The sequence below is a fragment of the Zingiber officinale genome, chromosome 7B, assembly GCF_018446385.1.
Source record: "Zingiber officinale cultivar Zhangliang chromosome 7B, Zo_v1.1, whole genome shotgun sequence".
Lineage (NCBI taxonomy): Eukaryota > Viridiplantae > Streptophyta > Magnoliopsida > Zingiberales > Zingiberaceae > Zingiber > Zingiber officinale.
The window spans coordinates 117,924,219-117,937,864 of NC_055999.1; the positions used below are offsets into that span (position 1 = coordinate 117,924,219).

The 13,646-nt window shown below is 37.5% G+C and overlaps 1 protein-coding gene across 1 annotated transcript; it reads right to left on the reverse strand.

Annotated features, from left to right (window-relative positions):
- Positions 1–202: 202 nt before the first annotated feature.
- On the reverse strand, positions 203–12,248 carry LOC122007162 (probable protein phosphatase 2C 66). Its single transcript, XM_042562969.1, has 5 exons — positions 11,884–12,248; positions 2,804–3,175; positions 2,508–2,625; positions 1,711–1,934; positions 203–849 (listed from the first exon to the last, which is right to left on the reverse strand). Exons 1-5 carry the CDS (start codon positions 12,202–12,204, stop codon positions 358–360), a joined length of 1,527 nt encoding a protein of 508 aa, XP_042418903.1. The 5' UTR covers positions 12,205–12,248; the 3' UTR covers positions 203–357.
- Positions 12,249–13,646: the final 1,398 nt, after the last annotated feature.

Consider the following 13,646-nt stretch of genomic DNA (forward strand, 5'->3'; position numbering starts at 1 on the left):
GAAGAAGATCTAGCCGTCTGATCATGGATGAATCAAAGGACAGGGAGGGATAGCGAGGTTTGATGCGTGGAAGAAGCATGGCTAATCGGTCCTCGCCCGCATGGTTACATCAATTATTAATTTAAACCGATCAGATTGACCAAAGCTTCAAGTCAACTTCATGAAAAAAAAAAAAAAAAAGAAGATTGTGAACTTACTGCAGAATCATAATGCTCTAATGATCTATGTGATCATACACTTTCAGATATCGAAGAAGCTCCGAGTCTACTAGCTTTTGTTTCAGACTTTCCTGAGAATCTGAGATATCAAACAATGGAAAGAATGGAGAGATCTATCTTTAAATCAATAATCTCACAACTATTTTGCCACATGGGTAGATCTTTTTCCAGTATTCAAAGATCTTGGAATATCGAGTATCGAGTTCACTCTCGTTACGCCTTCGAGAGCAGACCATTCATCATCCTCAACAGTCGATATGCAAGCAGCAAGGGTCTTAGTAGGTTCTTCAGTTACTGGTACAATCTCATCCAGTGGAGAATTATGATTCTCAGTTCCATAAACCGAACGATCCATTTCTAGCATGGTTGTAGCTTCTTTATCTGGAGGGCCCTCCGTCGATTCTGATGGGTGAGTAGGTGTTTTCTTGGAATCGACTTTCTGAAATTGGTCGGTTGATGATTGCTTCTCAAAGAACAGACAGACAACAGCACAATCATCGATCTTTGAGGTAGGAAATTTCAGCCTCCAGCATTGCACCGCACAGTCGACAAGGGCTCTTGCGGCTGTCGCACGAGATGGTGCTGAAGCAACAATGTCAACAGCCTCCTTGTTCGATAGAACATCCCATACCTATCAAAGATTCGCCATCAGTCAGTAACATAATCTAGCAATGCATTCTCGAAGATCATTTAGTTGCACAACTCCAATATCCGACAAGGCTGTTGTTAACCGTATCATCACAATTTAAAATTTAGCACTACTGCCATTAAGTCAAGATCAATGATGAAAGCGAGCTGAAGAACTAGTAGTTATTTCAAGAAGAGAAAATAACACAGAAAAAAACAAAGGAATTGATCGACAAAAAAGAGTACTATAGGTTGGACAATTTTGGTGTATGGACGAAAGCATCCTTGCTAGCCTCCTGCAACATAAAACTGACAAATTTGTGCTAATTTAGAAAAGATTACACTGATGCAAAAAGATGGTACTGTGAAGATTTCATAGGAGAAGTTATAATTTTATATATATATATATATATCTTCCACCAAGATTACAATCTAACAACAAACATGTCGATGATGTTGCCAACACATGACAATGAGGAAAACCTCTAAACTAAGGAATATTAAGCATGTTGAAGATTAGGCATGCCAAGACATGAAATACATAAAGGACAATGAAGATACATGGACTATAGAAGCAATTAGGCGACATGAGACTATGAAAATACATACATTAATTGAGGATGAGAGAGACCAAAGAAGATTTGATTAGCAATGTTAAAATAAGATAAAATTCATTTAAATAAGGATATAGTAAGAGATCGAGTCAAATGACGTAGAAGGATCATATAACCAACTCTACATAGTGGGGTAAAGGTTTGATTATTGTTGTTGTTGTAGATTATATGAAACAATGGCAATAAATTGTCTGTGTTATTTCTAGTTCATAAGTTGAAATGTGATTCTTTGACACAGTAAAAAAACATACCCCGTCAGAAGCAAGAATGATAAATTTATCTTTATCTGAGAGACGGTGATACAAGATATCTGGCACAGATATCAAACCATAATCTTTAAGGCAGAAGTCCCCAAAAGCTCTTGACATGGCCAGGCCTGGTGAGTTCTTGTTTGGTAGCCATAAACGTGCAGTTTCTGATTTGTCCTTCAGGGCAAACACTCTTCCTTTGCATTTCCGAATTCTTGCTGCTTCTCCTAGATAATGGTATGCCGATGTTTCATTGCCGAAAAAATGATAATGCCTCAACAATGAGGCTTTATAACAACATAAAAATTCACCACGGGGGAGCGGTAAGCCTTAGTGCCACAATAAGTCTGCTCTATGACACAAATAAATCTCCGGTGGTAGAACAAGTTTTATATAATAATCCCATCTAAAGACTGAATTAGTGGGGGTCGCTCATGCATGGGTTGTCAACTTTCCCAACGCCATTCAAAATAATGTTGATTGTTGGATGGACTGAAAAAGACACACTACAGAGATATCAAAGTTATCTTGCTTTTGCTTAATTCAAAATAACAAAAAGTGGTGGATAAGACTGTCTGCTCAACTCTAGCTTAACCCAGTACAAAAACAGCACCAAGTTTAATTTTGGGTCTTAAACAAATTTGATGAAAGAAATAGAAATATAACAAGATGATTGGTGAACTAGGAAATAGACATGTACAACTTCCAAGAAAAATCAATGTGTTGAGTAAAAATCTAAACACTCTTAGTCAGTTGGTGAGCATATCATATAGTTGGGGAATGAGAGAAAGGCATTATACCTGGAAGATTAGGCTTGAAATCCACAGTCATCTGTACTGCAATCAAATTGTTATCTTCATCTCTGGTGCCCATCACTGCTCTTGAGTCACCTAGATTTCCAATTACAAGATCTTGTCCCTGGATAATTGTAGGAAATACAAGTTAAAATGCATAGACTGGAAGCTTATCTTCATTGTGTTTTTTGGAATACCAAAACTAGAACAAAAATTAGGACAAGTTCTATCAATTGAAACAAGAGACAATGCCTAACTTTTTTTTTGAAGGAGGAAAAGACAAATGTTTTAGAACTTGTTACCTGCTTCACCATAGTAACAGCAGTAGTTCCACTACAGAAACAGTCAACTGCTGAGTTATCTTTCAAATCTTTGTCAACTACCTTAAAGGCTTCTAAGAAGGATTTCTTTAGTGGAGGATACATTTCAGGTACTGTGCCATCCCCATGGACCTCCGAGGAGTCACTAGGTTCTTCATCAGGTTCTTCATCAGTATTGAAGGATGTCATTTCTTCAGAATCCTTACTTCTCACCTTAGCAATAAGGTTAGCACTCCATTTGTTAGACAATTTGAGAGGAAGAGAATCTCTGACCTTTTGGGCCACCAGGTGACCAAATGGACCATGGCCATCGAACACTCCACAGAAGATGGTGTCGCTTCTTGATACAAAATTCTACAGGAACAAGAATGTCATTGTACCTCAAGGAATTTTTGGCGTGTTAAGCAGGAATTTAATTAATATCAGTAAATCAACTGCATAAAGATTTACATGACTATATTTGTAATGCTTCTCGGTTCTCAGATAACATATTTGTTATAACCAAAATATAAAAGTAAGCAATTAAAGGGGAAAGGCACTAATTGAACGAATCACAGACATTGTCAGAAGAGTTGCCTGAGGAGCAGCTCATATTGCAAAATATCCTTGATAATTAGATAAGCCACCAATGCACACCGATGGATGCATGGTCAGGCTTAAAAGATGTGCACCTGTGGAAACTAAAATTATAAGATAATGGTCATGAAGTACGCATATAAATATCTAATTGAAAAACTAAAACTGACAGAGAATTTGATTCAATTGGAAGTGTAACTGGATTACAGAGAAAAACTGAAGTTGGGTCCATGATGATTGGAGAAAGAAATTAAGTGGAATGTGCTTGAAATTTTTTGTAGTTCCACATGATAACATTCATAACCACTTCAATAAAGCTAGAGCATGTTTAAATGTCCATGTTTTAGGAAGTAAACCTGATCCTATTGTTGGACATTTAATATGAAGATATTAGGACTTTTGAACAACTACCTAGGGGAAAATATATAACTCATTCTACAAGGTTGGGATAGGACATAAATCACAGTTAAAACAGATACATTGCTAGCTAGGAGAATCTATGACTTTAAATTCTGTTGACAAGACTTGACCATTGTTAGAGTGTATACTAAAAGCCTAGCTTTTTGTAAACATTTATTTTGAAATAAAGAATCATATTGGTCAAATGTCTACATTTATATGCTAAGTGTAGTTGTTCAATTAATTTATTGTAGATAACATGGTGTGTGGTGTCACACACAGAAGATCATGTTATCAGTTCCTTATAAATTATAAATAGTAGCTCACGACTAAGATGGATAGGAACAAACCATTGGAAAAGTCGTAGTGTAATTTGGTGTTAGTTTATCTTGACTATAAAATTATACTAGTACACTCTGAGTGTATTGAGCATGACCATTTAAGATAGTTTCTTTTTATACTGACTGCATAAAAGAACAAGACCTTTGTTATTATGAAAGTGTATGCTCTTAATCCTGATATAATAACAAGCACATATATCTAGTATTTATTTCTTTGACTTATCAATGGGTGAGATTTAGCTCGATAAATCAAAAGGCCCGATAAGTTGGGAAATGATATTATTTATAGTGTGTGTTGTTGATTATAGAAGGAAACTGTGTCCTAGGAATCTAGGTTGATGATGCCCCCAAGAGGAGCTCATAAGGTTTGTCATGTAAACCCTGCAGGTGGACTTAGTCCGACATGACAATAAGGTTGAGTGGTACTACTCTTGGAGTTAGATATTAATTAAGTGAGTTGTCAGTAACTCATTTAATTAGTGGATATTCGATATCTTAAACACAGGGAGATTAACACACTCATGATAAGAATGAGCCCATATAGTAATATGGGATTGGTGCGGTAGTTCAATAATAACTCTTTAGTGGTATGAGTTATTATTGATAAACTCGAGTTGGGTGTTCGGGGCGAACACGGAAAACTCAAGTTCCCGAAGTTCATCGGGAGACCAAAATCAATTCCTCCTCTCGGTCCCTGTCGTAGCCTCTTATTTATAAAGTCTTATACCCACCTTCTTACCCATCCTAAGGTGACCGGTCAAGCCAAGCTTGGAGCCCAAGCAAGGGTCAAGCAAGATAAGCCTTGATGGATCAAGTGGTGGCCAGGCCTAGCTTGGAACCCAAGTAGGTGACCGACCACAATAAAATTAAAAGGGATTTTAATTTTAAAATCTTTCCTTATGTGGAAGTCATGATTTAAAAGAGAGTTTTAAAATTAAATATTTCCTTTTATAGTTTCTACAAAAGATTAAGAGAAAGGTTTGATATCTTTCCTTATTTGTAGTTAAAAGAAATATTTTAATTTTAGAGAAAATTTTCCTTTTTGTAATCATCCACATGTTTTAATAGAGAGATTTTAATTTATAAAAATTTCCTTTTATAACCAACCATGAAGGGAATTTTTAAAGAGAGAAATTTTTATTTTAAAAAATTTTCAGAAACAAATTAGGAAGTTTAAATTTTGTGTTTAAAACTTTCCTTGTTTGGAAGACTTGTAGGGGTCGGCCATTAAAAGAATAAAAGGAAATTTTTAATTAAATTTTTCTTTTGTTCATTGGCAAGGGAAAATAAGGAAGTTTTAATTATGTTTAAAACTTTCCTTAATTGCCAAGATCAAGGAATATAAAAGAGAGGGTAGAGGTGTCTCACCTTACAAGACATCTATTATTTCTTTCCTCTCTTTTCCTTAGTGGTGGCCGGCCCTCTCCTCTCTTCTTTCTCTCTTCTCCTTTTGTTGAGGCCGGCGGCACTTGGAGGCTTTATTTTATCTTGGTGGCCGATTGCTTGTGGAGAAGAAGAAAAGAAAGAAAGCTTCCCTTCAAGAAGAGTTGGTGGCCGAAACTTGCTAGGAGAAGGAGCCTTGGGTGGATTCTCATCTCGGTAGATCGTCGCCCACACGACGCCCGAGATAAGAAGAGGAATACGACAGAAGATCGTGAGGTCTATAAGCTACAAAAGGTATAACTAGTTATTAGTTTCCGCATCATAACTAGTTCATTTTTTTGTTTAGATCTTGAAATACCAAATACGAGAGGCTAGTGATTCTAGGTTTCAGATTTATGATTCGAATTTGTGTTTTTTTTGTTTTTCGATCTTGTAATTCGATTGTTCTTATTGGTTAAACCTAGGATTACTATAAGGAGATTAAATATTGAATTTCGTTGAAAGACTTTGTCTAGGAAGTGGTGGATGCTCCCATAACCAAGAAGGCCTAGTGCCTCGCCATGTTTAACCTGGAAGCCGATCTCTGAAATAAATATTTAATCGAATTTGTAACATGGGTGGATTTGGATTAATAATGTTAAGCATCGTTTGCAATCCAAGTCTAAACCTCTAAGAACAGATAAGTTGAATTTGGAATCAATAATGTTAAGTTCTGTTTGCGATTCCAAATTTAATTTCTAAAGAACACAATAGGTTGTTAGGAAAGGTTCAGGACTTGTACAAAATTTTTGTATAGGGGAACCAATACGATATTCCGAGTAGCAACCAACAATTGGTATCAGAGCTAGGGTTTGCCTCTGTGTGTTTGGTTTTCAGTTTAATTATGCACATGTCATACATAATTTAGGCAGGATAATAATAGGATATGCTAACTCTGTAGTTGCAGGCTCCAACTATTATAGCTTATTGTGATTGTGTGTGATTGGACCTTTGGACATGTCAAGGGCATTTTATGTGTGTGCATGATTGTATTTATTAAATACAGCAGGAGCTGTATTAGCCCTAGGATTTTACATTTTGTTTGATCTAGACTTCATGTACATTCCCTTGTGGAATATAGGATCGATATATGTAAAATTCTATTTTTGTCGCGGATCGTATCCTTGCAAGGCGTGGTACTATTAGAGGACCAGAGGCGTAGCAGAAAAGGAAGCTCGATGGACCCGACGACATGAACCCTAGGGCTGACAGCACACGGAGGATAGTGATGGAAAAAGCCATAATAGTTGGAAAATTAATTTCCATATTTATTGCTTTTATTTACTGTAATGTGTGTGCGCATGTGATGTGTGCTTGCATAGTTAAAATTCCTCACCTTAAATAACTAAGTGGGAGAGGGATTTTAAATAAATTCCACTGTCTCCATTACTTGTTTGAAAGTGATGCAAACAAAATGAGTTTGTATCAAGTAATGGGAGAGGGAAACTCTGAGTGTCTCCCTCCACAACAGATGAGTTTGTTTGTGGATTACTAGTTCAAACTTCCTTTTATGGATGGTTATAGGAAATTATTTAGGAGCGTGCGATCTTCTCCAACTGAAGGGGCACAATCCTATTTAATGGACTAAGTATCAAGTAATGGTATACACTTAGACACATTTAATAATATCCTCCCCAACGGAGTCACTGTTATTATTTGTGTGACCAAAGGAATACCAACTATTAATTTTATTTGTCATAAAGTTAGGATGACAAGAATAAAATTAATGGGTAAAAACTCCTCTTACAAATATTTGAATTTGTATACGTTCACACTAAGTGACATACAAAATTCACGGTGTGTAGAGGTGTTGGTAAATTTAAATAGTATTGTTTGAGGAATCAATATTATTCTAAATTTAGAGTCTTGACCAAAACTTATTTTGTGATTCTTAGGATGACTTTCAACCCACTGGCTATTATACTGAAAGAGAACAAACTTACTAGTCCCAATTACATAGATTGAAAAAGAAACTTGGACATTGTCCTAACTGCTGAAGGTTATAAGTTTGTACTGTTAGAAGTCTGCCCTAATGTGCCTAATAGCGATTCTAGTGAAGAGAAAATTGAGTATCATAGAAAATGGGTCAAGGCAGATGAGATGGCGCGGTGTTACATTATGGCTTCAATGTCAAATGTGCTGCAACATCAGTATCAGGACTTGCCAACTGCCTATGATATGATGAACAATCTCAAGGAACTCTTCGGACACTAGAATCGGGCTGCTAGGCAAGAGGCAATAAGAAAATTGATGACAGCCACCATGACAGAGGGTACACCCGTTAGGGATCATATCCTAAAGATGATGGCTTACTTGAACGAGATACAAATCCTTGGAGCTGAAATCGATGGGGAAACCTAGATCGATATTATTCTCCAACGCTACCCAAAAATTTTGAGCAGTTCCGCCTGAACTATAATATGAATAAAAGGATTTATTCATTGGCAGAACTACTGATGGAACTTCAGGCAGCAAAAGGGATATTTCGTCATAATTCTCAAATTTACTTTGCTGAAAATGTTTCTATTTCTAAGTCGAAAGGCAAGAAGAAGAAGAAACAGGTTGGCTCAGCAAAGAAGATGAATAGATCTCTAGGTACTGGACCAAAAGCTGGAGTGAAGAAACCAAAGGGCAAGTGCTTCATCTGCAAGCAATCTGGACATTGGAAGGCGGGTTGTCCTCGTAGGAAAGAGAATGATAAAGGTATATCTTATTCTCTAGTAGTTGAAACATGTTTAGCGGTGTTATCTACCAGCACCTGTGTGTAGATACAGGAGCCACTAATCATGTTTGCAATTCATTACAGGGGTTCTAGGAAACCCGTCGACTATATGAAGGAGAGATAATCGTCTACATGGGCAATGTTACGAAAGTGGCGGCTGTTGCAGTGGAAGACGTCTACTTATCATTCGATAGGAATAGAAATTTGATTATAGTGTGTGGAAGACGTCGACTTTATAGTGTGTGTTGTTGATTATAGAAGGAAACTGTGTCCTAGGAATCTAGGTTGATGATGCCCCCAAGAGGAGCTCATAAGGTTTGTCATGTAAACCCTGCAGGTGGACTTAGTCCGACATGACAATAAGGTTGAGTGGTACTACTCTTGGAGTTAGATATTAATTAAGTGAGTTGTCAGTAACTCATTTAATTAGTGGACATTCGATATCTTAAACACAGGGAGATTAACACACTCATGATAAGAATGAGCCCATATAGTAATATGGGATTTGTGCGGTAGTTCAATAATAACTCTTTAGACGTATGAGTTATTATTAATGAACTCTAATTGGGTGTTCGGGGCGAACACGGGAAGCTCAAGTTCATCGAGAGACCAAAACCAATTCCTCCTCTCGATCCCTGTCGTAGCCTCTTATTTATAAAGTCTTATACTCACCCATACCTACCTTCTTACCCATCCTAAGGTGGTCGGCCAAGCCAAGCTTAGAGCCCAAGCAAGGGCCGACCAAGATAAGCCTTGATGGATCAAGTGGTGGTCGGCCCTAGCTTGGAACCCAAGTAGGTGGTCGGCCACAATAAAATTAAAAGGGATTTTAATTTTAAAATCTTTCCTTATGTGGAAGTCATGATTTAAAAGAGAGTTTTAAAATTAAATCTTTCCTTTTATAGTTTCTACAAAAGATTAAGAGAAAGGTTTGATATCTTTCCTTATTTGTAGTTAAAAGAAAGATTTTAATTTTAGAGAAAACTTTCCTTTTTGTAATTATCCACATGTTTTAATAGAGAGATTTTAATTTATAAAAGTTTTCTTTTATAACCAACCATGAAGGGAATTTTTAAAGAGAAAAATTTTTATTTTAAAAAATTTCCGAAAACAAATTAGGAAGTTTTAATTTTGTGTTTAAAACTTTCCTTGTTTGGAGGACTTGTAGGGGTCGGCCATTAAAAGAATAAAAGGAAATTTTTAATTAAACTTTCCTTTTGTTCATTGGCAAGGGAAAATAAGGAAGTTTTAATTATGTTTAAAATTTTCCTTAATTGACAAGATCAAAGAATATAAAAGAGAGGATAGAGGTGCCTCACCTTACAAGACATCTATTATTTCTCTCCTCTCTTTTCCTTGGTAGTGGTCGACCCTCTCCTCTCTTCTTTCTCTCTTCTCCTTTTGTTGAGGCCGGTGGCACTTGGAGGCTTTATTTCATCTTGGTGGCCGATTGCTTGTGGAGAAGAAGAAGAAAAAGAAAGTTTCCCTTCAAGAAGAGTTGGTGACTGAAACTTGCTAGGAGAAGAAAGAGCCTTGGGTGGATTCTCATCTCGGTAGATCGTCGCCCACACGACGTCCGAGATAAGAAGAGGAATACGACAGAAGATCGTGAGGTTTATAAGCTACAAAAGGTATAACTAGTTATTAGTTTCCGCATCATAACTCGTTCATTCTTTTGTTTAGATCTTGAAATACCAAATACGAGAGGCTAGTGATTCTATGTTTCGGATTTATGATTAGAATTTGTGCTTCTTTTGTTTTTTGATCTTGTGATTCGATTGTTCTTATTGGTTAAACCTAGGGTTACTATAAGGAGATTAAATATTGAATTTTGTTGAAAGGCTTTGTCTAGGAAGTGGTGGATGCTCCCATAACCAAGAAGGCCTAGTGCCTCGCTTAACCTGGAAGTCAATCTCTGAAATAAATATTTAATCGAATTTGTAACATGGGTGGATTTGGATTAATAATGTTAAGCATCGTTTGCGATCCAAGTCTAAACCTCTAAGAACAGATAAGTTGAATTTGGAATCAATAATGTTAAGTTCTATTTGCGATTCCAAATTTAATTTCTAAAGAACACAATAGGTTGTTAGGAAAGGTTCAGGACTTGTACAAAAATTTTGTACAGGGGAAGCAATACGATATTCCGAGTAGCAACCAACAGCCATATCAATGAATTATTGTTTACACTGAATAACATGATAAAGTGGGAATCCAACCACTCTTAGACCAACTAACGATAATCCCAGTTAGCCTCGTTGACTCTCCCTGGGGTGACCGGCTCGGCCCCATAGAAATTTCCCACCGGCCACCAGAGTAAATCAGGAAGCGCACACGGCGGCCAACCCAGAAGCCCAACATCTTTTGATTGCACCCCCCATTTGGAGGAAAAATTCCTACAAATACGTCATAGCTAGGATTCGAACTGCGGGTACCTAGGTGACAACCTGGATGTCCTACCGTGGCACCATAGCTCCGGGGACTAAAACTACGGTAGGAAAAACTTTTTATAGTGACTGGCCCCACCGCTGAGCGGCCCCATATCCCAGAAACCCCCATAGGGATTTTTTGGGAAGGCACAGTTCCACTTTGCTGCTAAGAGGACTTGAACACGGTACCTCAGGCAACATTATGCAAATATTGCATTTTCATTTGTTGCTAAGAGGGCTCGAACCCGGCACCTCGGGCAACATGGTATCAATGTGCTAGCCACTAGGGCAAAGCAACGCCAATCCCTAAAATGGCATCATCGAGAATGGAGAGAGAGAGAGAGATTGGACTTATTGGAGGAAATCTCTAACCTCACACACTAGTTATATTGTACTGAATTGAATGCCTTTAGGTTGCATATTGATTGTCTATTTATAGAATTACATGGAGAACTAATAAAATTAGTTAACCTTATCACAAGGTCTATAGACCAATGATATTATGTAACATATTCTATGGACTAATCATGTTATTTAACCTACTCTAATATCCTATTGTCTCTATTGTTGTTGCTTGGATTCTTTTTGGCCTGATCCATTTGGTTGATTGATTGATTCATCCTTCTCAAGCCCAATCCATGTGGAGAGCAAGTACATAGCATCTCTTCTCTCTAGAAAATTGTACACGTCCTCAAGCATGAAGTTTGAGCATCTTTAATGGAGTATTTTCAACTCATAATGGACCGAGGGGACTTGTTGATGATAGGATGCTTAGTCCAACAAGTACAGTGTTATCTCCAAGGGTAAACCTTCCTAAATGACTAGTTATTTGGGCATGGAATGAACTCTAACCCAGTTTAACATATATCTTCTTGTCAAATCTCCACTTGCTGGAATCCTTCTAAATTCCCTCGCCCTTCCTATTTCTTCTTCCTCCCTTCACAAATTTTCTGTGATCAATCACATTTGCTAATTTTATTGTTATGTGATTCTCATTTTGAAGGGATTCCACTTGATTTTTCTTGACAGTTTGAAAATGAAAGGAAGAGAACATCTTAAACCACTAAAAAGCTAATCCAATATGATCCCTAACCAGAAAACCCCCCTTCTTCCGCATTCAATCCCCCAAATGACAGAAAGTAGAAGGCGAAAAAAATTCATTTTGACCGATACCTCCCAAACGATCATCGCGTCCTGGTTGGACCGTTTATGCCCCTGCTGCGTGTGAAGGCAGGCCATCTCGCTGGCCCCGTTCGAGAACAGACGACCAGTAAAGCGGTGCAGCTCATCCTCCTCGAACTCGCAAGCCACAGACTCGACTTCCAGCAACCGTCCTTTGCGGCCGCCGCCGCCACTAACCTCCGTCCCTTCCTCCTGCTTGGGCTTCTTCCTCGACCTCCGATTAGCAGAGTCGCCCAAGTAACGGGACGATGATGCAGCGGAGGTCTGCCCCACTTCTGCCGGCGGCCGGCAGCACGACAAGCACTCGCCCATTATCTGCGACCGGCGTGGGGACGAAGCCGACGACCGAAGGAGCGTCTCGATGCGGTCGGTTGGTAAGTTACATAATATTTTAAATTTTATTTATTTTTTCTTTAACCTTTTAGCCAATATATTTTCATAATATATTACTAATCAAAATGATTAGTAGTAATTAATTACACATTATTTTTGAAGTTATTAACTTTCCCGATGTCAACATTAACAGAAATTCAGATTATTATTCAAATATTTACTATGATATATTTATTTATAGAAAATTTTTCTTTAAATACGATCCTTCTAACTGGATTTATTATTTTACCCATCAATTTGACCTTAAAATGCTTGTTGATTTTATTGTTAAGGAGTTTTTTTTTTCTTTCAATGGCACGTGATTTAGAATGTAGAATACTTTGATTAATAATCACTCTAAACTTTCTCCTTGTTGAAGGAAGGAATTCAAGAATGATTATTGCTTCGGGTTAATGATTTACTCGTTAAATTAGTGGGTCTTTACTCAAACATTGCATATGAGAAATTGTTTATGGACAAAAATTAAAAAGGGTAATTATTATTATTATTATTAAAAAATATTTGATTTTTTAAAAAAATTAAATTATTTATAAGATATATTAAAAATTAAAATAACTTTGAAATATCCTAGTTTCAAAACTATGAAAAAGAACACTAAACACAGTGTTATTCCCTTCCTATCCACCTCCTAAATCTCACACTATTTTTTAATGCATGAGTCTAATATGAGAAAATATCAAACTTGAGCTGGGCCTAATATTTGATCATATCATAGGCTCAGTGTGGGCCTGATATTTCTATATCAGGTCCACGTTGAGCTTGATATTAGACTATATCATGCCATAGTAGGCCTGTTATGGAATCATATCAAGTCCAACGATGGGTCTGATATGGAAATATATTAGACTTTTTGGAGAAAAAAAATGATAATCTCAGTTAGCCTCATTGATTATCTCTGGGATGACTGGTCCGACTCTACGGAAGTTTCCCACAGGTCACCAGGGTAAATCGGGAAACACGCACGGCGGTCAGCCTAGAAGCCCAGCATCCTTTGATTGTGCCCTCTATTTGGAGAAAAAATTCCTACAAATATACTATATTGTGATTCGAATCATGAATACTTGGACAATAATCTAAATGTTTTATCGTAGTACCATAGTCCCGGGATAACTTTTTGGAGAAAGAGTGGCAAAAGGCGCTATCGCTCCCCCCAGCGCCCTCGCTGCACCTTGCCCAAGGCCTTCACGAGGGAGATAAATCACGGTAGCTAGAGAAGCTAGTGCGCAGTGGGAAGAGGTACACAGAGACCAGGGAATTACGCCCTGACTACCCCACGGTTCGAACTCACGTTCTCAAGTAGCAAGCTTCTACGCACTAACCACTCCAGATAAACCCGTAGGGCAACTTTTTGGAGAAAGATG